Source organism: Dendrobates tinctorius, unplaced genomic scaffold (assembly GCF_039654945.1).
Source record: "Dendrobates tinctorius isolate UK_male_01 unplaced genomic scaffold, ASM3965494v1 ptg000230l, whole genome shotgun sequence".
Taxonomy (NCBI): Eukaryota; Metazoa; Chordata; class Amphibia; order Anura; family Dendrobatidae; genus Dendrobates; species Dendrobates tinctorius.
In genome coordinates this window covers 11,694,020-11,719,218 of record NW_027361897.1, presented here as the reverse complement: position 1 = coordinate 11,719,218, position 25,199 = coordinate 11,694,020, and the positions used below count along the sequence as shown (strand labels likewise).

At 41.3% G+C, this 25,199-nt stretch overlaps 1 protein-coding gene across 1 annotated transcript in view; it reads left to right on the top strand.

The window, feature by feature from the left end:
- LOC141059709 (scavenger receptor cysteine-rich domain-containing protein DMBT1-like) overlaps nucleotides 1-24,943 on the top strand; it is a 149,517-nt gene extending 124,574 nt beyond the window's left edge. Inside the window, exons 20-22 of the mRNA XM_073555826.1 lie at nucleotides 7,789-7,964; nucleotides 10,217-10,605; nucleotides 24,556-24,943. Coding sequence (XP_073411927.1) covers nucleotides 7,789-7,964; nucleotides 10,217-10,605; nucleotides 24,556-24,808 — 818 coding nt within the window. The 3' untranslated portion in view covers nucleotides 24,809-24,943. The remainder of the gene's footprint in view (nucleotides 1-7,788; nucleotides 7,965-10,216; nucleotides 10,606-24,555) is intronic.
- The last annotated feature ends 256 nt before the right edge of the window (nucleotides 24,944-25,199 follow it).

Here is a 25,199-nt window from a genome sequence, read left to right as displayed (position 1 = left end):
AGTGGCCTAGCCAGTCTCCAGATCTCAACCCTATAGAAAACCTTTGGAGGGAGTTGAAAGTCCGTGTTGCCAAGCGAAAAGCCAAAAACATCACTGCTCTAGAGGAGATCTGCATGGAGGAATGGGCCAACATACCAACAACAGTGTGTGGCAACCTTGTGAAGACTTACAGAAAACGTTTGACCTCTGTCATTGCCAACAAAGGATATATCACAAAGTATTGAGATGAAATTTTGTTTCTGACCAAATACTTATTTTCCACCATAATATGCAAATAAAATGAAAAAAAAACAGACAATGTGATTTTCTGGATTTTTTTTTCTCAGTTTGTCTCCCATAGTTGAGGTCTACCTATGATGTAAATTACAGACGCCTCTCATCTTTTTAAGTGGTGGAACTTGCACTATTGCTGACTGACTAAATACTTTTTTGCCCCACTGTATTCAGCAGTGCTTTACAGTTGAACAGTTTCAAACACAACAGTCATAGGTAATAACGTTAACAATAAAATAATTAAAGCGAAATAAGACGACCCTGCACGTGGGAGCTTACAATCTACAATGAGGTGGGGCGATACAAAGCACAGGTTTGTATTTACAATGATGTATTTACAATGATGGCCCAGCCATCTTCAGGGGGTGGGGGAAAGATGGAGAAAGTGAATGGGCTACACACACACAAGCATAAAATGACTTTGATTACTGAATGTGATAGGCCGCTCTGAACAAATGTGTTTTGAGTGAGCGCCTAAAACTATGCAAATTGTGGATGGTCCTAATATCTTGGGGTAGAGCATTCCAGAAGATTGGCGCAGCACAGGAGAAGTCTTGGAGTCAGGAGTGGGAGGTACGGATTAGGGCAGAGGTTAGTCGAAAGTCATTTGAAGAGCGCAGTGGTCGGTTAGGCCAATAGACAGAAATGAGGGAGGAGATGTAAGAGGGTGCCGCACTGTGGATAGCTTTGTGGGTGAGAACAAGTACTTTGAATTGTATCCTGTAATGAATGGGCAGCCAGTGTAACGACTGGCGAAGAGCGGACGCGTCCGAGAAACGATTAGCCAGATGGACAACCCTGGCTGCTGCATTAAGGATGGACTAGAGAGGGGAGAGTCGAGTGAGGGGGAGGCCAATTAATAGAGCATTACAGTAGTCCATGCGGGAGTGGATCAGGGCAACAGTGAGGGTTTTTGTTGTTTCCATGGTGAGAAAAGGGCGGATTCTAGAGATGTTCTTTAGGTGTAAGTGGCACGAGCGGGCAAGAGATTGTATATGGGAGGTGAAGGAGAGATCGGAGTCAAACATAATGCCCAGACAGCACACCTGCTGTCAGAGTGTTATTATGGTGCCACCCACAGAGAGGGAAATGTCAGATTTAGGGAGGTTAGTAGATGGCGGGAGCAGAAGAAGTTCAGTTTTGGAGAGGTTGAGTTTCAGATAGAGAGCAGACATGATGTTGGAGACTGCAGACAGACAGTCAGTGGCGTTCTGTAGTACAGCGGGGGTAAGGTCAGGGGATGATGTGTATAGTTGTGTGTCATCAGCATAAAGATGGTACTGAAAGACAAATATGCTGATGGTCTGTCCAATTGGGGCTGTGTAGAGAGAGAAGAGAAGGGGGCCAAGGACTGAACCCTGAGGTACCCCGACAGTGAGAGGAAGAGGAGATGCATAGGAATACATTCCGTTTGTAGTCTTTATCTAAATATCTTGGTTTGACGTGGTTTATTGTCTCCCACCAAGAGTCCATACTTGATTACAACCTTGGTTAACAAATCCCACCAGTCATACATGCATACCCTGCTCTCATGAATTTGTTAAGAAAGTTTGGAGAAAACCACCGTGGGAGGTATAATGGATTCTGTTATGATTGAGTCACCGTAGGAGGCAAAAACAAAAATGCTAGCTAAGTCCAGAAAACCAGAGAGGTTGGCAGCTATCGGATTGCAAACCCCTGATCCTATCACAACAACTAACAGTAGCCGTGGGGGGTTCCTACGATGCCCTAGACCCCTCAATCACAGCCGGAGAATTAAATAGGCCTAAAGAAAGAAAGGGGAAATCTAAACTGCCCCAGAGCAGACCCCAAAGCAATAGGCAGCCCCCAACATATAATGACGGTGAAGCAAGATGAAAACACTAACACAGACAGAAAGATAGACTGAGCAAAGACGGGGCCCAAAACTACCTAGATAGGAAAGGACAGGAAGGCTGCTGTCTGCAATCCGTGAAAAACCCTATGAAAATAAGAGCCAACAGGCTGACAGTGAAAAAGGCCCTGAAGACGCTAGGCTTCAAAAAAGCTATGTCAGTACTCAGGAATATTCTGAAGACAGAGCAACAGGCAAAAGGAGATTCAGCTCATCCCAGCAGGGAATGGCAGAATCCAGAAAAGCAAGGAAAACAAACACAAAACATAAATGCAAACAGGCAAAGCAGAAACTTAGCTTTAGGGAAGCAGGAATCAGACTGGTGTCCTAGAAGTCCATAGAGAAATCACCCGCAGGGCAGAAGGGCGTCGGCAGCCTTATATCCAGTCAGTGACTCTACTCAGCCAGTCATCCTCATTAGACTCAGGTGCCTGATAATCAGGCTCATTACCTTCCTTTACCAGAATAGGGAGTTCCCCAGAACTCAGTGACGAAGGGGAAAATGAACTCACAACAGTACCTCCCCCTTGAGGAGGGGTCACCGAACCCTCAACCACGCCACCAGGGCGATCAGGGTGAGCCCGATGAAAGGCACGCACCAATCTTTTGGCATGAATATCAGAGGCAGAGACCCAGGAATTATCCTCCTGACCATAACCCTTCCACTTAACCAAATACTGGAGTCTCCATCTAGCCAGACAGGAATCCAGTATTTTCTCTACCTCATATTCCATGTTACGTTCAACCAATACAGGGTCTGGAGGTGCCACCCCAGGAACAACTGGTTCAACAAACCTCTTCAACAAGGACTTCTGGAACACATTATGGATTTTAAATGTGACAGGAAGAGCCAAACGAAAAGAGACCGGATTAATAATCTCCAAAATCTTGTAAGGTCCAATAAATCTAGGCTTAAACTTAGGAGAAGCCACCTTCATAGCAATATTTTTTGATGATAACCACACCATATCACCAATCTTAAACTGGGGACCAATGGTCCTATGTCGATTGGAAAACCACTGGGCCTTTTCCTGGGAGAGAGATAACTTATCCACCACTTGGTCCCAGATCTGGTGCATTCTCTCCACCACAGTGTCAACACCTGGGCAGGCAGAAGGCTCCACCTGCCCTGAAGAAAATCGAGGATGAAACCCAAAGTTACAAAAAAAAGGTGACATCAAAGTGGCAGAACTAGCTCTATTATTTAAAGCAAATTCGGCCAAGGGCAAAAATGAAACCCAATCATCCTGATCAGCGGAAATAAAACATTCTAAATATGACTCCAAGGTCTGGTTTGTTCTCTCTGTCTGCCCATTGGTCTGAGGGTGAAAAGCAGAGGAGAAGGACAACTGAATTCCCAGCTTGGAACAGAAAGTCCTCCAAAATCTAGACACAAACTGAACTCCTCTGTCAGATACAATGTTCTCAGGAATCCCGTGCAAACGAACCACCTGTTGCAAAAACAGGGGCACCAACTCAGAGGAAGATGGCAACTTAGGGAGTGGTACAAGATGAACCATCTTAGAGAACCTATCACAAATCACCCAAATAACAGTCATTCTTTGAGAGACCGGCATATCAGAGATGAAATCCATTGAAATATGGGTCCATGGCCTCCTGGGGACCGGCAAAGGCATCAACAACCCACTAGAGCGAGAACAAGATTTAGACCAGGAGCAAGTCCCACAGGACTGCACAAAATTCCTGACATCATGAGACAAGGTGGGCCACCAAAAAGAGCGACTCACCAGATCTCTAGTACCAAAAATACCTGGATGACCAGCCAATGCAGAGCAATGAACTTCAGACATCACTCTCTTCTTCCACTGGTCAGGAACATACAACTTTCCACTGGGACAACGCTCAGGTTTGTCCTCCTGGAACTCTTGCAGAGCAAGTCTCAAATCGGGCGAGATGGCAGAAAGAACTACCCCTTCACCCAAGATGGTAGCAGGCTTGGTCACCACAGGAGAATCAGCAAAGAAACTCCTAGAGAGGGCGTCTGCCTTGACATTCTTAGTTCCAGGAAGAAAAGAAACCACAAAATCAAAACGTGTAAAAAACAAGGCCCACCTAGCCTGTCTAGGGTTCAAGCGTTTAGCCGACTCTAGGTAAATCAAATTCTTGTGGTCAGTGAGGACCACAACTTGATGTTTAGCTCCCTCCAACCAATGTCTCCACTCCTCAAATGCCCATTTCATGGCCAACAGTTCCCGCTTCCACACATCATAGTTACGTTCAGATGGAGAGAACTTTCGGGAAAAGAAAGCACAGGGATTCATTTTAGATGTTACAGGATCCTTTTGGGACAAAACAGCTCCTGCACCAATCTCAGAAGCATCCACCTCTACCTGGAACGGGAGTGAGACATCCGGTTGCCACAAAACCGGGGCGGAGGTAAATCTTCGCTTCAGCTCCTGAAAGGAAGCAACAGCCTCCGGAGACCAATTCAACACATCAGCACCCTTCTTAGACAGATCAGTCAATGGCTTGGCAATACTAGAAAATTTTGCTATAAATTTCCGATAAAAATTAGCAAACCCCAAAAACTTCTGGAGGGCCTTCAAAGAAGTGGGCTGAACACAATCATAAATGGCCTGTACCTTGGCCGGGTCCATTTCAATAGTTGACGGAGACAAAATAAATCCCAAAAATGAAATCCTCTGTATTCCAAAAAGGCATTTTGATCCTTTGACATACAGGGAATTCTCCCTCAAGATCCGGAACACAGTCCGAACATGTTCCACATGAGAATCCCAATCCTTGGAGAAGATCAAAATATCATCCAGATAGATAATCAAAAATTTATCGACAAAGTCTCGGAAAATATCGTTCATGAAGCACTGGAAGACAGAAGGGGCATTAGTGAGCCCAAAAGGCATCACCAGGTACTCAAAATGTCCCTCCGGAGTATTAAACGCCGTCTTCCATTCATCCCCCTGCTTAATGCGGATAAGATTATACGCCCCCCTGAGGTCAAGCCTGGTAAACCAGCAAGCACCTCTAACTCTAGAGAATAGATCCGAAATCAGGGGTAACGGATACTGATATTTAATAGTAATTTTATTGAGGGCACGATAATCAATACAAGGCCTTAAAGAACCATCCTTTTTGGCCACAAAAAAAAAACGGCACCTAAGGGTGAAGAGGATGGTCTAATATGACCCTTCTCCAACGCCTCCTTAATATAGGACCGCATAGCCTTGTGCTCGGGTACAGATAAATTGAAGAGCCGACCCTTGGGAAATTTACACCTCGGGCTTAGTTCAATTGCACAGTCATAACTCCTATGAGGAGGCAAGGACGCAGACTCATTCTCACTAAATACATCATAAAAGTCCGCCAAATAGTCAGGAACATCATGCGACTGAGGAGAGGTGGAAAAAACCGGAGCCTCACTAAAGGCACACCGACAACCCCAACTCACCACAGACACAGACTTCCAATCCAAAACTGGATTATGAATTTGCAACCAGGGAAACCCCAGAACAACGGCATCATGCAGACCATGCAACACCAAAAATCTGCAATTTTCTTGATGGTCTGGGGCGACCCGCATGACCACCTGGGTCCAAAACTGAGGTTTATTTTTAGCCAAAGGAGTAGCATCAATCCCCCTCAAAGGGATAGGCATCTGCAGAGGTGTCATCGGAAATCCACAACGTTTAGCAAAATCCAAGTCCATTAGGTTTAGCGCTGCTCCCGAATCCACAAAAGCCTTGGCGGAAAATGTGGACAGGGAGCAGATCAGAGTAATTGCCAGAAGAAACTTAGGTTGAACACCACCAACAGAAAACGTGTGTGCAAAGCGTTTCTCTCGTTTAGGACAAACAGAAATAATATGCGAGGCATCTCCACAGAAAAAAACACAGCTTATTATGCCTTCTGAACTCCTGACGTTGCGCCTTAGACAAAACTCTATCACATTGCATAGGTTCAGACGTCTGTTCAACTGGTGGCAACACCTCTCCTGCAATCCTGCGTTTACGTAAACGCTGATCAACCTGAATGGCCAATGACATAGAATCGTCCAGACCAGAGGGAACAGGAAATCCCACCATAGTATCTTTTACGGCTTCTGACAAACCCTTCCGAAAGAGAGCAGCCAAGGCATTATCATTCCAGGTAGTAAGGACCGCCCACTTTCGGAACTTTTGACAGTACAACTCTGCAGAATCTCGACCCTGGTTTAATGCCAACAGGGTCCTTTCAGCCTGATCAATAGCATTAGGTTCGTCATACAACAACCCCAAAGCTTGAAAGAATGCGTTCACATTAGTCAGAATAGGATCATCTGGGTTCAAAGAAAACGCCCAATCCTGGGGATCGCCACACAGCAAAGAGATGACAATTTTAACCTGCTGCGCGGAGCTCCCTGACGAGTTAGGCTTCAAGGCAAAAAATAATTTACAATTATTTTTGAAACTCAAAAATTTAGATCGATCCCCAAAAAATACATCAGGTGTAGGGATCTTTGGTTCAACAGCATGCGAACGAGCAAGGTAGGCGGAAATTCCCAGCACTTCCGCAGCGAGCTGCTCCACACGATCAGACAATTGCTTTATCTCCATTGAGAGAAAAAAAATTCCCCCTACGGCCTCAGAGATATAGAGGAAAGAATATACACAACTTTTTTTTTTTTTTTTTCTAAACACAATTCTTTCCTGCTATTGAGTACCCTAGGATCTGCGGTATGGCGGGTGATTCTGTTATGATTGAGTCACCGTAGGAGGCAAAAACAAAAATGCTAGCTAAGTCCAGAAAACCAGAGAGGTTGGCAGCTATCGGATTGCAGACCCCTGATCCTATCACAACAACTAACAGTAGCCGTGGGGAGTTCCTACGATGCCCTAGACCCCTCAATCACAGCCGGAGAATTAAATAGGCCTAAAGAAAGAAAGGGGAAATCTAAACTGCCCCAGAGCAGACCCCAAAGCAATAGGCAGCCCCCAACATATAATGACGGTGAAGCAAGATGAAAACACTAACACAGACAGAAAGATAGACTGAGCAAAGACGGGGCCCAAAACTACCTAGATAGGAAAGGACAGGAAGGCTGCTGTCTGCAATCCGTGAAAAACCCTATGAAAATAAGAGCCAACAGGCTGACAGTGAAAAAAGCCCTGAAGACGCTAGGCTTCAGAAAAGCTATGTCAGTACTCAGGAATATTCTGAAGACAGAGCAACAGGCAAAAGGAGATTCAGCTCATCCCAGCAGGGAATGGCAGAATCCAGAAAAGCAAGGAAAACAAACACAAAACATAAATGCAAACAGGCAAAGCAGAAACTTAGCTTTAGGGAAGCAGGAATCAGACTGGTGTCCTAGAAGTCCACAGAGAAATCACCCGCAGGGCAGAAGGGCGTCGGCAGCCTTATATCCAGTCAGTGACTCCACTCAGCCAGTCATCCTCATTAGACTCAGGTGCCTGATAATCAGGCTCATTACCTTCCTTTACCAGAATAGGGAGTTCCCCAGACCTCAGTGACGAAGGGGAAAATGAACTCACAACAGGATTCCATGTTTTTTGAAGGGATGTGATGGATCTAATTGTTACCTGGGGGGTGGTATCTGTTTTCTGTTGTGATATTGTCTTTGCGTGTTATAATAAATCGAGATAAAACTTATTCTTTACATTTTGCAGTAACTTTGTCCTGCCATTCAGACCACATGGACGCACGAGTATCTTCACAGTATCTAGACTCCTTGGGTTACTCTCCAAATAATATTTTTCTAAATGATCCCCAGTGCCGCCCCCGTATTCTGACTGACGGGTTGGAATTTCACGTTCCTTATCAAAGATGTCAAACAGTTAAGCAGGTAGGAAAATTTGTATATGAGACATATAACTGAGGTGTAGGTCCCAGTGACATTTATCTTCTATAGGCTCCCATTGTAAAATAAAAAATAGACTTAGTAAACATTTTCTATTGCATGGATATTAATATTACTTTATTAGACATAAATATGTCAGAAAAAGTATAACTGCCCTATTAAGGCCAAAGGACAATTTTTTGAACAGATGGCACTTTTTTTGGGGGGTGGGGGGGCTGGTGTCTGCTTGCCCTGTAATTTCCTTACAATGTGTACTGACAGTGCCCTCTGTTGCCAGCTCGTTGCTTCTAATTAAAGCCAGCGAGGGAGCGCACTGTCACTATGCATTGAGAAGAATGTTGCACAATAAGCAGGGAGCTCGCAATGAGCATATGTCAGAATCGACAACTGAGACATGCTCAGTACAGCAAAGGAAACCGACATCACTGATGATGTGGACGCCACATCTATTAATAATGCCCCTTTAACCAATGAAAAAAAACTTTGAATCTCACCTCTTACTTTTCACACAATGAGCATCATTCCTGCTGTTCAGAACCCAGTGGTATCATAGGACCATCATGTAGTCTACATGGGTTGAGAAGGGTCCTGTTTAAAGTACTATCCTTAATCATCATAAAATAGTAAAATTACAAGCATTTGAGACCCTACCACTGTCCTATACATGTTTATATAGTCATGGCAGAAAGTGTTGGCACCCTTGAAATTGTTCCAGAAAATTAAATATTTCTCCCAGAAAAATTATTGCAATTAAGCTTGTTTTGTTACACATGTGTTTATTTCCTTTGTGTATATTGTAATAACACAAAAACAGAGAAGAAAAAAAGCACTTTGGACATAATTTCACTCCAAACTCCAAAAATGGGTTGAACAAAATTGTTGGCACCTTTCCAAAATTGTGGGTAAATAACTTTGTTTCAAGCATATGATGCTTGTTCAAACTCACCTGTGGCAAGTAACAGGTGTGGACAATATGAAAATCACATCTGAAACCAGATAAAAATGGGAGAAGTTCACTTAGTCTTTGCATTGTCTGTCTGTGTATGCCACACTAAGCATGGAGAAGAGAACTGTCTGAGGACTTGAGAACCCAAATTGTTAAAAAATCTCAACAATCTCAAGGTTACAAGTCCATCACCAGAGTTCTTGATGTTCCTTTGTCTGTAGCTAATCTCCTTTGATGTGGACAGCAGAAAAAAATTGATTAACAGTTGCAATGCAATATAGTCTGAATGGTAGTTAAGCAGTCCCAGTCAAGTTCCAGAGAAATTCAAGCTTACCTGCAGGCTCAGGGTGCGTTTTTGTCAGTGAGAACTATCCGTTAACATTTGAATGAAATGAAACGCTATGACAGGAGACCCAGAAGGACCCCCCTGCTGACACAGAGACATAAAAAAGCTAGAAGCTACATTGCAGTTTGCCAAAATGTACCTGAGTAAGCCAAAATCATTCTGGAAAAGCGTCTTGTGGACAGTTTACTGAAAATGGAATAAGGCCTACAAAGAAAAGAACAGAGTACCTGCAGTCAAATATGGTGGTGGTGTTTTGGGGTTGTTTGCTGCCTCTGGCACTGTGTGCCTTGACAGTTTGCATCATGAAATCTGAAGATTGCCAAAGAATTTTAGGTTGCAATGTACTGCCTAGTGTCAGAAAGCTGGGTTTGTGTCCTATGTCATGGGTCTTTAAGCAGGACAATGACCTCAATGACCCAAAGCATAAATCAAGAAGCCCCAGAAATAGACAAATTGCTGAAGAGTCCTGAAGTGTCCAGCAATGAATCTGGATCTAAATCTCATTGAACACCTATGGAGAGATCTTAAAAATGCTGTTGGAGAAGGCGTCTTCAAATATGAGAGACCTGGAGCAGTTCGCGATAGAAGAATGGTCCAAAATTCCAGTTAAGAAGGTGTAAGAAATTTGTAGATGGTTATAGGAAGCGATTGATTGCAGTTATTTATTCCAAAGAGTGTGCAACCAAATATTAAGTTGAGGGTGCCAACAATTTTGTTCCATCCATATTTGCGGTTTTGTGTGAAATTATGTCCAATTTGCCTTTTTCATCTGTTTTTTTGTGTTGCCTCAGTACACACAAAAGAAATAAACATGTGTGTAACAAAACGTGTAAGTGGAATAATTTTTGGGAGAAATACTTCATTTTCTGGCCAACGCTTTTGCCCATGACCGTAGGCTGTGATGTAACGCTGAGCTTGGATATTCATTTTCTTTCTTCTCACCAGGTTGCCAATGACACCATCAGCTATACAAACACTCTGTTCACTTATTCTATGGAACCAACAGTAATTCACAGAAGGAAATTAAGTCTCACTCTGAGATGTCAGATGTACCAAGATACAATAGTAGATTCCTTGTACTTTGCCGATGACATCATGGAGAACTCCTTAACCCAACATGGCCTGTATTCTGCTAATATAACCTTCTTCAACTCTCCGAGTTTCCTACACCCGGTGCAGCAGTATCCGTATTATGTGGCACTCAACCAGGATTTGTACCTACAAGCCACCTTGGACACCACAGATCCCTCCCTGGTCTTGTTTGTAGATACGTGTGTGGCTTCTCCGGATCCTTTTGACATGTCAAGAAATGTTTATTATCTCATTCGTAATGGGTAAGTCATGGCACTGTGTGGGTGTTGGTGACATCTCCCTTTGGTGTAATTATGTTTTCTCTCTAAGAAAAATGCAAATTGCACTTAACAAATGATAAATGTACATTTGCTACATTTCTGTGTGCAAACATATGTGGCCCTATAGTTGATTACCCTGGGTTTTTTCTCCTACTTCTCTGGCCCCACTTTAGAAAGAATCCGTTAACAGATTTTTTCCACCAAATTTTAGGGCAGCATAATGTAGAGTCAGACTCTGATTTCAGTAATGTGTCACATACTGGGTTGCTTGCAGTAGTTTTGATAAAACCATTTTTTTCTGCAGGAGATTATCAATAAAGGACCAGTACACCTGCCGCCATGTAGTGCTATATATTCATGAGCTCTGTGTAACCCTGCTCCATCACTGATTGTCAGCTTCCTGCCTATGCACAGTTTACACAGAAACCTGCCAATCAGTGGTGGGGGCGGGGTTATACAGAGTTCAGCATTCAGTGAACAGTAAGATCTGCAGTTAAGATGAGAATTTTATAAACAAAACACCATACATAATGAGTGATACATTCCTGAAATCTGGGTCTCTGCCCCTACATCATGCTGCTCTCAGATAGGGTAGTAAAAATATGGTGACAGATTGCCTTTAAAAGGTTTGTTCTCTTACAGTCAATGCCCTGCCTTGGATGCGGTTTGTTAGTACATAACAAACCACACTGTGTTCACTTTCCCCGGGTCCACTGTTGAGTCTCAGTCACTAATCTGAATGTCTGGCAGTGGTTACGGCGCTGACAAGAGCAAATCGACCAAACAGCAAGCAAACTCAGCAGCTCTGCCCAAGTAGGTGGAACCCATTCATCAGAGTCGTTGTACTTATTGATTTGCCACCACTCAGTGGAGACTCATGCTGAGTATAACCAGGTTTATGTTTTAACAAACTGCAGCCGGAGTAGAATATTGTCTCATAGGGAAAAAAACTTAAGACATTTAAGAAATAAGTTAAAGGGCGTATCTGCTGTAGAAAAAAAAACAATTAAAAAAAATATATAAAAGGAACTCTGAATAAATAAAGGGGTCATCCATTCAGGGTTCACATGTATTAGCCTTAGACTCAAGTTTAGTTGAAATCTATTGCCATGCAGGACAGCTTCCTGCACTGCAATAGGAGCCGCCAACCAAAGAACCAGAAGCTGGCAACACACACGTCGCCGACGTTTGATGTCACTGTCATGCGGCAGCGCATCCGCGCCTCAGATGGTTGGGGAATAGAGCGCCGTTGGACACTGGTCAGGTAAGGAGAATTTCTTTTTACTGAATTCCGCAATATGTTGGGTGGAGCGACAGGGTGAGAGGACATATTTGGGGGACAGGATGAAAGGATATATATGGGGGCAGGATGGAGATATATGTGAGGGCAGGATGGAGACATATGAGGCCAGGATGAGAGGACATATATGGAAGCAGGATGGAGACATATGGTGCCAGGATCAGAGGACATATATGGAAGTAGGATGGAGACATATATGGGGGCAGGATGAAGACCTATGGTGTGGGTCAACATGGAGACATATGGGGCCAGGATGGGAGGACATATGGGGGCAGGATGGATACATATGTGGGGGCATGATACAGACATATGGGGGGCAGGATGGAGACAGGATGGAGGCATATGGGAGGGGGAGAGTAGATACATATGAGACCAGGATGGGAGGACATATTGGGGGTAGGATGGGAGGACATATGGTGGGCAAAATGGGAGGACATATGGTGGGCAGGATGGGAGGACATGTGGGGGACAGAATGAAAGGACATATATGGGGTAGGATGGAGACATATGAGGGGGCAGGGTGGGAGGATAATTGGGGGCCCAGGATGGGAGGACATATGGAGCCAGGATGGGAAGGCACATGGGGCCATGATGGGAGAACATATGGGAGCAGGATGGAGACACATGTGAGCCAGGAATGAGACACATGAAGGCCGGGATGGGGGACATTATTACAGGAAGGTGTCAGGTTGTAGGATGTTATTACTGTAGGGGCTAATTAAGGGATATTATTACTGCTGTGATGTATTTTATTTTTGAGGTTACTGTTTCCAGTGGGGAAATACTGTTACTGTGCAAGGCGACACAGTTGCTTTTTTTCTTCATCTGGTGTAGTGTAGAAGTTGGAGAAAAATTGGGGAATGTATTCTAGACAACTGTGTGTTATTTTCTGCAGACGAGTCCTGGCTGGAAAAAGTGATGGCGGTCTACACTGGATGAAGAAGAAAACCAAAGATGAAGGACTTCAACTAGAGATGTCACCAGTGATCAATGTATTACTTGTACACTGACTTTATACACTGTATACTCTGTATAGAGTTCCTGTGTATAGTGGCACTTATGGTAATTTTAGTATTGTGTTTTTTTATTAATGATTAGTATTGTAGTATATTGTCACTGTGGTGGTAATATGTCATCAAGTCATGGTATGGAGGTATTTGTTCCTTGTTTGTGGTACTATTCGGTTACTATGTGGTGGTAATATGTGATCTGGTCATGTGTGATAGTATTTGTCCCTGGTATGTCATCTTATTGGTCATTTTAAAAAATGTATGTGACACATACACCCTTAAAGAAAAATAAATAAAAAATTACCTTCAAAGAGTATTGGATATTTTAAGAAATGTTTAATAGGTTAGAGTAGAATAGGAAAGGTCGCACTCAGCGGGATAAAATATAGCTCGTTTATTGACACATATTTACATGTCAGGTCAGAGTGGAGTGACAAGAGTGTTCACAAGCTGACAACGGCCGTTTCGCGCTGTTCTAGCGCTTCCACGGGTCAAAGAGCAGGAGGAAATGACGGACTCATATGCTAATCGCCTCATCTCGTCTGCCCTCCTGCTACAGCTGATACATAAGTGATAAGTGAATTAAAACCATGTGCACTATACAATTCACAAAATACACCATGAAACACACATTTCATTAACCGCTAAGCTGCGGTAAGATTACAATACCATTACTTTATACTATTTTTTCTATATATACTGGCCTGTAATTTATTATAGTTTCTTATCCTTTTTCTGTGGAACAATTAAACAGAAATTTATGCCCATAGATATTAACAACTATAACACATATACATGAATAAAATTCTGCCCAATAATATTCTCATTGGTGCAACTAATCTGCGGGATAAAAGTTCCTCATATAGATAAACAACAAGATTGCAATGCCGTTTCTATATACTATTTTTTCTATATACTGGACTGTAATTTATTATAATTTCTCTTCCTTTTCTGTGGAACAATTAAGCAGAAATTTATGTCCATTGATATCAACAACTGTACCGCATATACCTGAAAAAATTCTACCCAATAATATTCCCAATGATGCAACTAATCAAACAATGCAAAAAGTCACCAGACTGAATGACTACAAAATATCAACTATTTATAACAAACATATATACAACTTTTGATTATCTGAATGAATATTTCAACATACTAATTAATTTGTAATCTCTTCTGGCTGTTACATACTAATCATATAAGTGACATTACTATGTACAGTATATGTGACTCATGAGAATACATATACTCCCCTCACATATATGGAAATAAGATCAGATCTATATATTACTTCTGATCAAAATTATTTACTCAGGGCCCTCTATTTGTGGATATCTATTATCAAAGGAAAATAGCCATATCGACTCTATCATTAAAGCCCGCTGGACCCGTTGCTCGTGTATTAAGGATCCATTTAGATTCCCTTCTTAATAATAATTTATTAAGATTCCCCCCTTGTGGGGGTAATACTACTTTTTTAATCCCCGCAAAAGAAAGGACACTAGGATCCATTCCATGTACACTCCTGACGTGGTCAATCAAACGCGGAACACCTTTTCCTGTTGTAATCGATTTAAAGTGTTCACGAAATCGAACATATAGGGGCCTTATTGTTTTACCTATATAATAAAAACGGCACGTACAAAAAATTACATAGACTACATGATCCGTCTTACATGTGATAAAATCCATCACAGTGTGTTTAACTGCGCCCATCTGTAATGTGCGATCAATACAATGATATTTACAATATGAGCAATGCCCACATTTAAAATTTCCCTTAGGGATACCTCGCTCCAACCAAGTGTCTCGTCGATTATGGACCAATATATCCCTAATTCTAGTACTGCGTTTACATGAAATTAACGGTCCTCTTGACACTACATCACTTAGTTCTCTATCCTGTTCCAAAATATGCCAATTCTTTCTGATTACAGATCTAATTTGTTGGTCCATGGGACCATACCGAAAACAGAAAGTAAATCTTTTTTCTTTCTTAGTGGATTTGTGTTGCGAATACATCATACCTCTCTTTTTATCTGCCCATTGTGATTTCACTTTTCTAAGTGTAGCATCTAACAAAGTATCAGGATATCCTCGTTGTTTTAGTCTGTCGTATAATTCCTTAGATTGCAATTCCGCCCCTTCTGGTGTATTATTTAGGCGAAATATTCTCAGGAATTGACTATATGGCAAAGAATTAACTGTATGTGGAGGATGAAAACTATCATATCCTAATAGTGAATTAGTTGCTAACGGTTTTCTGAAAACCGAAGTGCAAATATTTTCTTCTTTTATTTCCACCCAAACATCCAAAAATTCCAACTTTGAACCTCCAAAATTGTTTGTAAATAACATGTTCATTTGATTCTCCTCATTTACAGTCATGGCCAAAAGTATTGACACCACTGCAATTCTGTCAGATAAAACTCAGTTTCTTCCTGAAAATGATTGCAAACACAAATTCTTTGGTATTATTATCTTCATTTAATTTGTCTTAAATAAAAAAAATACAAAAGAGAATGAAGCAAAAAGCAAAACATTGATCATTTCACACAAAACTCCAAAAATGGGCCAGACAAAAGTATTGGCACCCTCAGCCTAATACTTGGTTGCACAACCTTTAGCCAAAATAACTGCAACCAACCGCTTCCGGTAACCATCAATGAGTTTCTTACAATGCTCTGCTGGAATTTTAGACCATTCTTCTTTGGCAAACTGCTCCAGGTCCCTGATATTTGAAGGGTGCCTTCTCCAAACTGCCATTTTTAGATTTCTCCACAGGTGTTCTATGGGATTCAGGTCTGGACTCATTGCTGGCCACCTTAGAAGTCTCCAGTGCTTTCTCTCAAACCATTTTCTAGTGCTTTTTGAAGTGTGTTTTGGGTCATTGTCCTGCTGGAAGACCCATGACCTCTGAGGGAGACCCAGCTTTCTCACACTGGGCCCTACATTATGCTGCAAAATTTGTTGGTAGTCTTCAGACTTCATAATGCCATGCACACGGTCAAGCAGTCCAGTGCCAGAGGCAGCAAAGCAACCCCAAAACATCAGGGAACCTCCGCCATGTTTGACTGTAGGGACCGTGTTCTTTTCTTTGAATGCCTCTTTTTTTTCTCCTGTAAACTCTATGTTGATGGCTTTGCCCAAAAAGCTCTACTTTTGCCTCATCTGACCAGAGAACATTCTTCCAAAACGTTTTAGGCTTTTTCAGGTAAGTTTTGGCAAACTCCAGCCTGGCTTTTTTATGTCTTGGGGTAAGAAGTGGGGTCTTCCTGGGTCTCCTACCATACAGTCCCTTTTCATTCAGACGCAGACGGATAGTACGGGTTGACACTGTTGTACCCTCGGACTGCAGGGCAGCTTGAACTTGTTTGGATGTTAGTCGAGGTTCTTTGTCCAACATCCGCACAATCTTTTGTTGAAATCTCTTGTCAATTTTTCTTTTCCGTCCACATCTAGGGAGGTTAGCCACAGTGCCATGGGCTTTAAACTTCTTGATGACACTACGCACGGTAGACACAGGAACATTCAGGTCTTTTGAGATGGACTTGTAGCCTTGTGATTGCTCATGCTTCCTCACAATTTGGTTTCTCAAGTCCTCAGACAGTTCTTTGGTCTTCTTTCTTTTCTCCATTCTCAATGTGGTATACACAAGGACACAGGACAGGACAACCCATGTCAACTGGCTGCAAGTGTGATTTAGTTATTGCCAACACCTGTTAGGTGTCACAGGTAAGTTACAGGTGCTGTTAATTACACAAATTAGAGAAGCATCACATGATTTTTCGAACAGTGCCAATACTTTTGTCCACCCTCTTTTTTATGTTTGTTGTGGAATTATATCCAATTTGGCTTTAGGACAATTCTTTTTGTGTTTTTTCATTTAAGACAAATTAAATGAAGATAGTAATACCAAAGAATTTGTGTTTGCAATCATTTTCAGGAAGAAACTGAGTATTATCTGACAGAATTGCAGGGGTGTCAATACTTTTGGCCATGACTGTAAATATTTAACAAACTCTTCAAAGGTATTCTCAGTACCATCCCAGATTATAAACACGTCATCCACATATCTAAGATATAATCTAATATGTCCAAAAATTTTTTTGTATTATAGACATACTTCTCTTCGAATGCCCCCAAAAACAAATTAGCAAATGTGCACGATACTGGAGTACCCATCGCAGTTCCCACATTTTGACAATACCACGACTGATCAAATGTAAAAGCATTATGGGTTAATATGAAGCTCACCGCTTCACATACAAAATTCACAAAATCCCCTCCTTTTCTGTGGTATCTAATATCTCTCTAATAACTTCTGCTCCCAATTTTTGGGGAATTCTCGTATAGAAGACACTCCGTCATTTGTGGTTATTAATTTAACTAGTCATGTTCTGGACGATGCGCATCATACATTATTATCTAAAGGTTTGAATTACTGTATACCTAACAATTCTGATTTAACGGAGTTTAGAATTGATCTATTTAAGTCTATCAGAAAGATCCACTTATATAAGCATTTTTTAACGAAATCAGTTGATGAGACCTCATTATCAGGGGAATTACAATGTAAGGTGGGTCCTTTAGGATTTATGGCAGGAACGGGCACATTAGCTGAGGTACGAGAAGATGCTGCCTTACTTTTGAGTATTACGGAACCAGAGAGGAATTATAGTGTTCCACAAGTGGGTGATATACCATTTATAGGAGGAGTGCCATCTGAGTATATGCCCCCTATTTCCCCTGGGAATTCCATAGATATATTTGAGAAGCAAGTTATAAATGATATAGAGTCAATAATATACCCAACAGTTCCCCCAAATTTAACAGTAATGGAACAACAGGCCATGAAAGAGATTAGAGGGCCTGTCCTGGGCCCTGTATTGTTCAACATCTTTATCAACGATTTAGATGAAGGAATTGAGGGTAAACTGATTAAATTTGCTGATGACACAAAGCTAGGAGGGATAGCTAATACTAGAGAAGAGAGAGGATTCAAAAAGATTTAAATAAACTGGAGAAGTGGGCAGCAACTAACAGAATGGTTTTTAACAGGGAGAAATGCAAAGTACTACATCTGGGCAATAAAAATGAAAAAAGCATATACAGAATGGGAGGAATAGGGCTAAGTGACAGCACATGTGAAAAAGACTTGGGTATACTAATAGATCACAGACTGAATATGAGTCAACAGTGTGATGCAGCAGCAAAAAAGGCAAATGCAATTCTAGGATGTATTAACAGAAGCATACAGTCTAGATCACGTGAAGTCATTATTTCCCTCTACTCCTCTTTGGTCAGACCTCATCTGGAATATTGTGTCCAGTTTTGGGCACCACATTTTAAAAAAGACATCAACAAACTGGAGCAAGTTCAGAAAAGAGCGACCAGAATGGTGACCGGTCTGCAAACCCTGTCTTATGAGGAAAGGTTGCAGGATTTGGGAATGTTTAGTTTGCAAAAGAGAAGACTGAGAGGAGACTTAATAGCTGTCTACAAATATCTAAAGGGCTGTCACATTGTAGAAGGATCAACTTTATTCTCATTTGCACAAGGAAAGACTAGAAGCAATGGGATGAAACTGAATGGGAGGAGACACAGATTAGATATTAGAAAAAACTTTTTGACAGTTAGAGTGATCAATGAGTGGAACAGGCTGCCACGAGAAGTGGTGAGTTCTCCTTCAATGGAAGTCTTCAAACAGAGGCTGGACAGACATCTGACTGGGATGATTTAGCGAATCCTGCTTTGAGCAGGGGGTTGGACCAGATGGCCCAGGAGGTCCCTTCCAACTCTACGATTCTATGATTCTATGATTCTATAGATCTTGGTCTGACACTGTAGTGAGACCTTCAGACAAAGGAGGGTATACGGTATTATTGTCAAGAGAAATGTATATCGCAGAAGCCTATCGGCAGCTATCTGATGTGGTGACTTATACTAAGTTGAAAGCAGATCCAACTTTCAAGTTCATTAAAAAATTAAGGTCTCTTCTCAGGAAACATGTTATGAATAACGTAATTTCTGAAAAAAAGGCAGATAAATTGTTGCCTGAATTTCCCATACGTCCACATTGGTACCACGTACCTAAGATACATAAATCATCCACTAGTCCACCAGGACGCCCTATCGTATCAGGGATAGGGTCGGTTACTGAGCATTTATATGTGGACTGGCTATTACGTCAATTATTAACACAGATTCCATCATACATAAAAGATACGAATGCGTTTTTACAAGTAATACATGATTTTGCTTGGCAACCGGGGTTTAATTTAGTATCGATAGACATAGAGAGTCTCTATATGAGAATTCCCCAAAAATTGGGAGTAGAAGTTATTAGAGAGATATTAGATACCACAGAAAAGGAGGGGATTTTGTGAATTTTGTATGTGAAGCGGTGAGCTTCATATTAACCCATAATGCTTTTACATTTGATCAGTCGTGGTATTGTCAAAATGTGGGAACTGCGATGGGTACTCCAGTATCGTGCACATTTGCTAATTTGTTTTTGGGGGCATTCGAAGAGAAGTATGTCTATAATACAAAAAAATTTTTGGACATATTAGATTATATCTTAGATATGTGGATGACGTGTTTATAATCTGGGATGGTACTGAGAATACCTTTGAAGAGTTTGTTAAATATTTAAATGAGGAGAATCAAATGAACATGTTATTTACATACAATTTTGGAGGTTCAAAGTTGGAATTTTTGGATGTTTGGGTGGAAATAAAAGAAGAAAATATTTGCACTTTGGTTTTCAGAAAACCGTTAGCAACTAATTCACTATTAGGATATGATAGTTTTCATCCTCCACATACAGTTAATTCTTTGCCATATAGTCAATTCCTGAGAATATTTCGCCTAAATAATACACCAGAAGGGGCGGAATTGCAATCTAAGGAATTATACGACAGACTAAAACAACGAGGATATCCTGATACTTTGTTAGATGCTACACTTAGAAAAGTGAAGTCACAATGGGCAGATAAAAAGAGAGGTATGATGTATTCGCAACACAAATCCACTAAGAAAGAAAAAAGATCTGTAATCAGAAAGAATTGGCATATTTTGGAACAGGATAGAGAACTAAGTGATGTAGTGTCAAGAGGACCGTTAATTTCATGTAAACGCAGTACTAGAATTAGGGATATATTGGTCCATAATCGAATTGTAACAAGACGAGACACTTGGTTGGAGCGAGGTATCCCTAAGGGAAATTTTAAATGTGGGCATTGCTCATATTGTAAATATCATTGTATTGATCGCACATTACAGATGGGCGCAGTTAAACACACTGTGATAGATTTTATCACATGTAAGACGGATCATGTAGTCTATGTAATTTTTTGTACGTGCTGTTTTTATTACATAGGTAAAACAATAAGGCCCCTATATGTTCGATTTTGTGAACACTTCAAATCGATTACAACAGGAAAAGGTGTTCCGCGTTTGATTGACCACGTCAGGAGTGTACATGGAATGGATCCTAGTGTCCTTTCTTTTGCAGGGATTGAAAAAGTAGTATTACCCCCACAAGGGGGGAATCTTAATAAATTATTATTAAGAAGGGAATCTAAATGGATCCTTAATACACGAGCTACGGGTCCAGCGGGCTTTAATGATAGAGTCGATATGGCTATTTTCCTTTGATAATAGATATCCACAAATAGAGGGCCCTGAGTAAATAATTTTGATCAGAAGTAATATATAGATCTGATCTTATTTCCATATATGTGAGGGGAGTATATGTATTCTCATGAGTCACATATACTGTACATAGTAATGTCACTTATATGATTAGTATGTAACAGCCAGAAGAGATTACAAATTAATTAGTATGTTGAAATATTCATTCAGATAATCAAAAGTTGTATATATGTTTGTTATAAATAGTTGATATTTTGTAGTCATTCAGTCTGGTGACTTTTTGCATTGTTTGATTAGTTGCATCATTGGGAATATTATTGGGTAGAATTTTTTCAGGTATATGCGGTACAGTTGTTGATATCAATGGACATAAATTTCTGCTTAATTGTTCCACAGAAAAGAAGGACAAGAAATTATAATAAATTACAGTCCAGTATATATAGAAAAATTAGTATATAGAAACGGCATTGCAATCTTGTTGTTTATCTATATGAGGAACTTTTATCCCGCAGATTAGTTGCACCAATGAGAATATTATTGGGCAGAATTTTATTCATGTATATGTGTTATAGTTGTTAATATCTATGGGCATAAATTTCTGTTTAATTGTTCCACAGAAAAAGGATAAGAAACTATAATAAATTACAGGCCAGTATATATAGAAAAAATAGTATAAAGTAACGGTTTAGTAATCTTGTTATGAATCTATATGAGGAATTTTTATCCCGCAACTTAGCGGTTAATGAAAAATGTGTGTTTCATGGTGTATTTTGTGAATTGTATAGTGCACATGTTTTTAATTCACTTATCACTTATGTATCAGCTGTAGCAGGAGGGCAGACGAGATGAGGCGAGTAGCATATGAGTCCGTCATTTCCTCCTGCTCTTTGACCCGTGGAAGCGCTAGAACAGCGCGAAACGGCCGTTGTCAGCTTGTGAACACTCTTGTCACTCCACTCTGACGTGACATGTAAATATGTGTCAATAAAGGAGCTATATTTTATCCTGCTGAGTGCGACCTTTCCTACACATGGATTCAATGATTTGATCACTGCGAGGTCAAGCACCCAGGAGCATTGGATGACAGCTTGCTGCCAGACGCATACCGTCAGCTGATATATGGTAATAGCGGTGCCGACCGCAGTTTCTACTTTTTCACTTTTTGTGTTAGAGTAGAATAGGCCAAAAGAGTCTACCTTGTCGTGGTGGTGGCTTAATAAACTTTTTGGCCAAAACAAAAGCTGCTGGCTATGTATGTGATATGGTGTTCGATGGGAACTGTTAGGCTGTGTGCACACGTTGCAGATTTTTAGCGTTTTTGCTGCGTTTTTTCGCGTTTTTATGCTTGCAAAACACTAGTTTTTTGCGGCAATTCTGCATGTCTGCACATAGCCTTAATGTATGATTGGTGAGGATGTGGTGCAGAAGTGGCGTTTTTCGTAGAATGGCAGTGGGACTGTAGAAGGATTGAGGGGTGCAGGAGGAGCTGGGGTGGAGCCTGGGGGGAGCTGGGATGAAGCCTGCGGGGTTTGAAAATTTTGTGAGTATGGGGCCCTCAAATTCCTTGTGGCAGCCCTGACCTTAGGTAAACTCGAGTAACGAGCAATTGTGCTCATCACTAGTCATGATCATATGGGGTCCAGTTATATGTAAGGCAGCCATGGACCCAGCACCATACGCAATGCATATATGTAATTGAGAACTGGGTAGTGCTTCACTTGACCTGTGGCAGAGCTGCAGATTGAAGCTGATTATTTGGGAACTCTGAAACAAGATATATTGTGATGAGTATAATATATGTTTTTTTTTTTTTTTTTTTTTTTACAAAAATTGTTTATTTAACCCCTTAATGTCCAATGACGGACACAGTCCGTCATCAGACATTTCCCCTGCTTTGATGAGGGCTCCGGCGCTGAGCCCGCATCAAAGCTGGGACATGTCAGCTGTTATGAACAGCTGACATGTGCCCGCAATAGGCGCGAGCGGAATCGCCATCCGCCCGCGCCTATTAACTAGTTAAATGCCCGCTGTCAAAGCTGACAGCGGGCATTTAAATAGAATTTCCGGCCGCCGGGCCGGAAATGACGTCATCGCCGACCCCCGTCACGTGATCGGGGGTCGGGGTCACGTTGCCTGGACAACCAGACGTCTCTATGAGACCTCTATGGTTGTTCCAGGCATAAGGCTTTCAGCGCCACCCGGTGGTCGGCGCTGAAAGCACAGCAGTAAATCTGCTACATATGGGCAATCTGCTCATCGCCCATATGTAGCAGAGCCAATCGGGTTGCGCATGCTTCTAGCCTCCTATGGAGGCTATTGAAGCATGCCAAAAGTAAAAAAAAAAAAAGTTTAAAAATAAAAAAAAATTAAAAAAACCTAAAAGTTCAAATCACCCCCCTATCGCCCCAATCAAAATAAAACAGTAAAAAAAAAAACCCAAAAATACACATATTCAGTATCGCCGTGTTCAGAATCGCCCGATCTATCAATAAAAAAAAAGCATTAACCCGATCGCTAAACGGCGTAGCGAAAAAAAATTCAAAACGCCAGAATTACGTTTTTTTGGTCACCAAGACATTGCATTAAAATGCAATAACGGGCGATCAAAAGAATGTATCTGCACAAAAGTGGTGTCATTAAAAACGTCAGTCTGGCACGGAAAAAATAAGCCCTCACCCGACCCCAGATCATGAAAAATGGAGACGCTACGGGTCTCGGAAAATTGCGCAAATTTTTTTTTTTTTTTTTTTTTTTTTTTTAGCAAACTTTGGAATTTTTTTTCACCACTTAGATAAAAGAGGACATAGACATGTTTGGTGTCTATGAACTCGTAATGACCTGGAGAATCATAATGGTAGATCAGATTTAGCATCTAGTGAACCTAACAAAAAAGCCAAGCAAAAAACAAGTGTGGGATTGCACTTTTTTTGCAATTTCACCGCACTTGGAATTTTTTTCCTGTTTTCGAGTACATGATATGGTAAAACCAATGATGTAATTTAAAAGTACAACTCGTCCCGCAAAAAATAAGCCCTCACATGGCCATATAAACGGAAAATTAAAAAAGTTATGGCTCTGGAAAGAAGGGGAGGGAAAAATGAAAATGTAAAACCAAAAATACCCCTGGTCGTTAAGGGGTTAAGTGGACAAGTCCTTAGTTTACTCATTATATAACATCAAACTGCATATAGTTTCCTTTCCTGGTAACGTCACCATAAAGTCCAGTTGTCCTTTAAAACAGGGTTTCCCAACTCCAGTCCTCAAGGCACACCAACAGATCATGTTTTCAGGATTTCCTTTGTATTGCACAGGTGAAGCAATTATCACCTGAGCAATACTAAGGAAATCCTGAAAACATGATCTGTTGGTGTGCCTTGAGGACTGGAGTTGGGAAACCCTGCTTTAAAAGATATCTCTCTGCAGGATAATACTATGCAATATGAGTGCAACATAATGTAGGGGCAGAGAACCTGATTCTAGTGATGTGTCACTTACTAGTCTGTGTGTTGCTGTTTCAATACAATTAGTGTTTTGTCACAAGGAGATTATCACTACACGACTAGTTGTCTCTTGCTTACTTGTCCAACCATCACTAATTAGCAGCTTTTTGTCAATTAGTGACTAATTAGTGGTCTCCATCACTATTTAGCAGCTTGTTGTCAATATACCATGTATATAGAAACCTGCCAATCAGAGGTAGGGGCGGGGTTACACACAGCTCAGCATTTAGAGAACTGCTAGATCTGCAGCAGAGAAAACTGTACCCAGTTAGATAAGTGATACATTGCTGGAATCTGTCTCCCTGTCCCTACATTATGCTGCTGTCAGAATACATTGCAAAAACCTGCTGACGGATTCCCTTTAATAACATCTTCTTGGCTATTTGATGTTCATCTTATGGGACATACAATATTTGCGATATAAACCTAAAAGAGGTCTTTTTTCCTTATTAAATTGCAGGTGCTCCAGAGTCCCAGACTATCACACCTTTCCGTCGTCCTCACCGAGCACAGTGAGATTCCGATTCAGTGCGTTCAGCTTCTTGGAGCGTTTCTCTAGTGTGTATATTCAGTGCCAGCTCGTTGTGTGCAAGCAGTCGGATAGCGGGTCTCGTTGTAACCAGGGTTGTAAGGCAAGGCACAAGAGAGCGGTGGAGCCCCATCACGAGCAAATTCATGCTGTCGTCGGACCTGTTACGCGCCTGAATTATTAACCGTTATTGTCAGGTCAAAGTGAAATGTAACGTAGAAATGTTTGCTGTTCTCTAGAGAAGGAAACATTCACTGCAGAGTAATAGTGAACACTTGGATCATTTTCACTCATGTAGAAACAATGGAGAGCAAATAAAACGGTGAAAAAATTACTATGTTTGTTGAATTTTTGTTCTGAAGAAATGTAATCTAACCTAATGCGCAAACCTCCTAATATACAGGGTTTATCAAAACTAGAGCAAAGCAAAAGTGGAATAGTCTATAGTAACCGTCTCATTGATGTCATTTAGTCCAGGGTCACACAACCGTATTTTCTCTCATCGGCTGGAGTCACACTGCCTAATTTCTCATGCGATAATCGCATCGCACAGCACGGACTGGCCGGCACCTCTC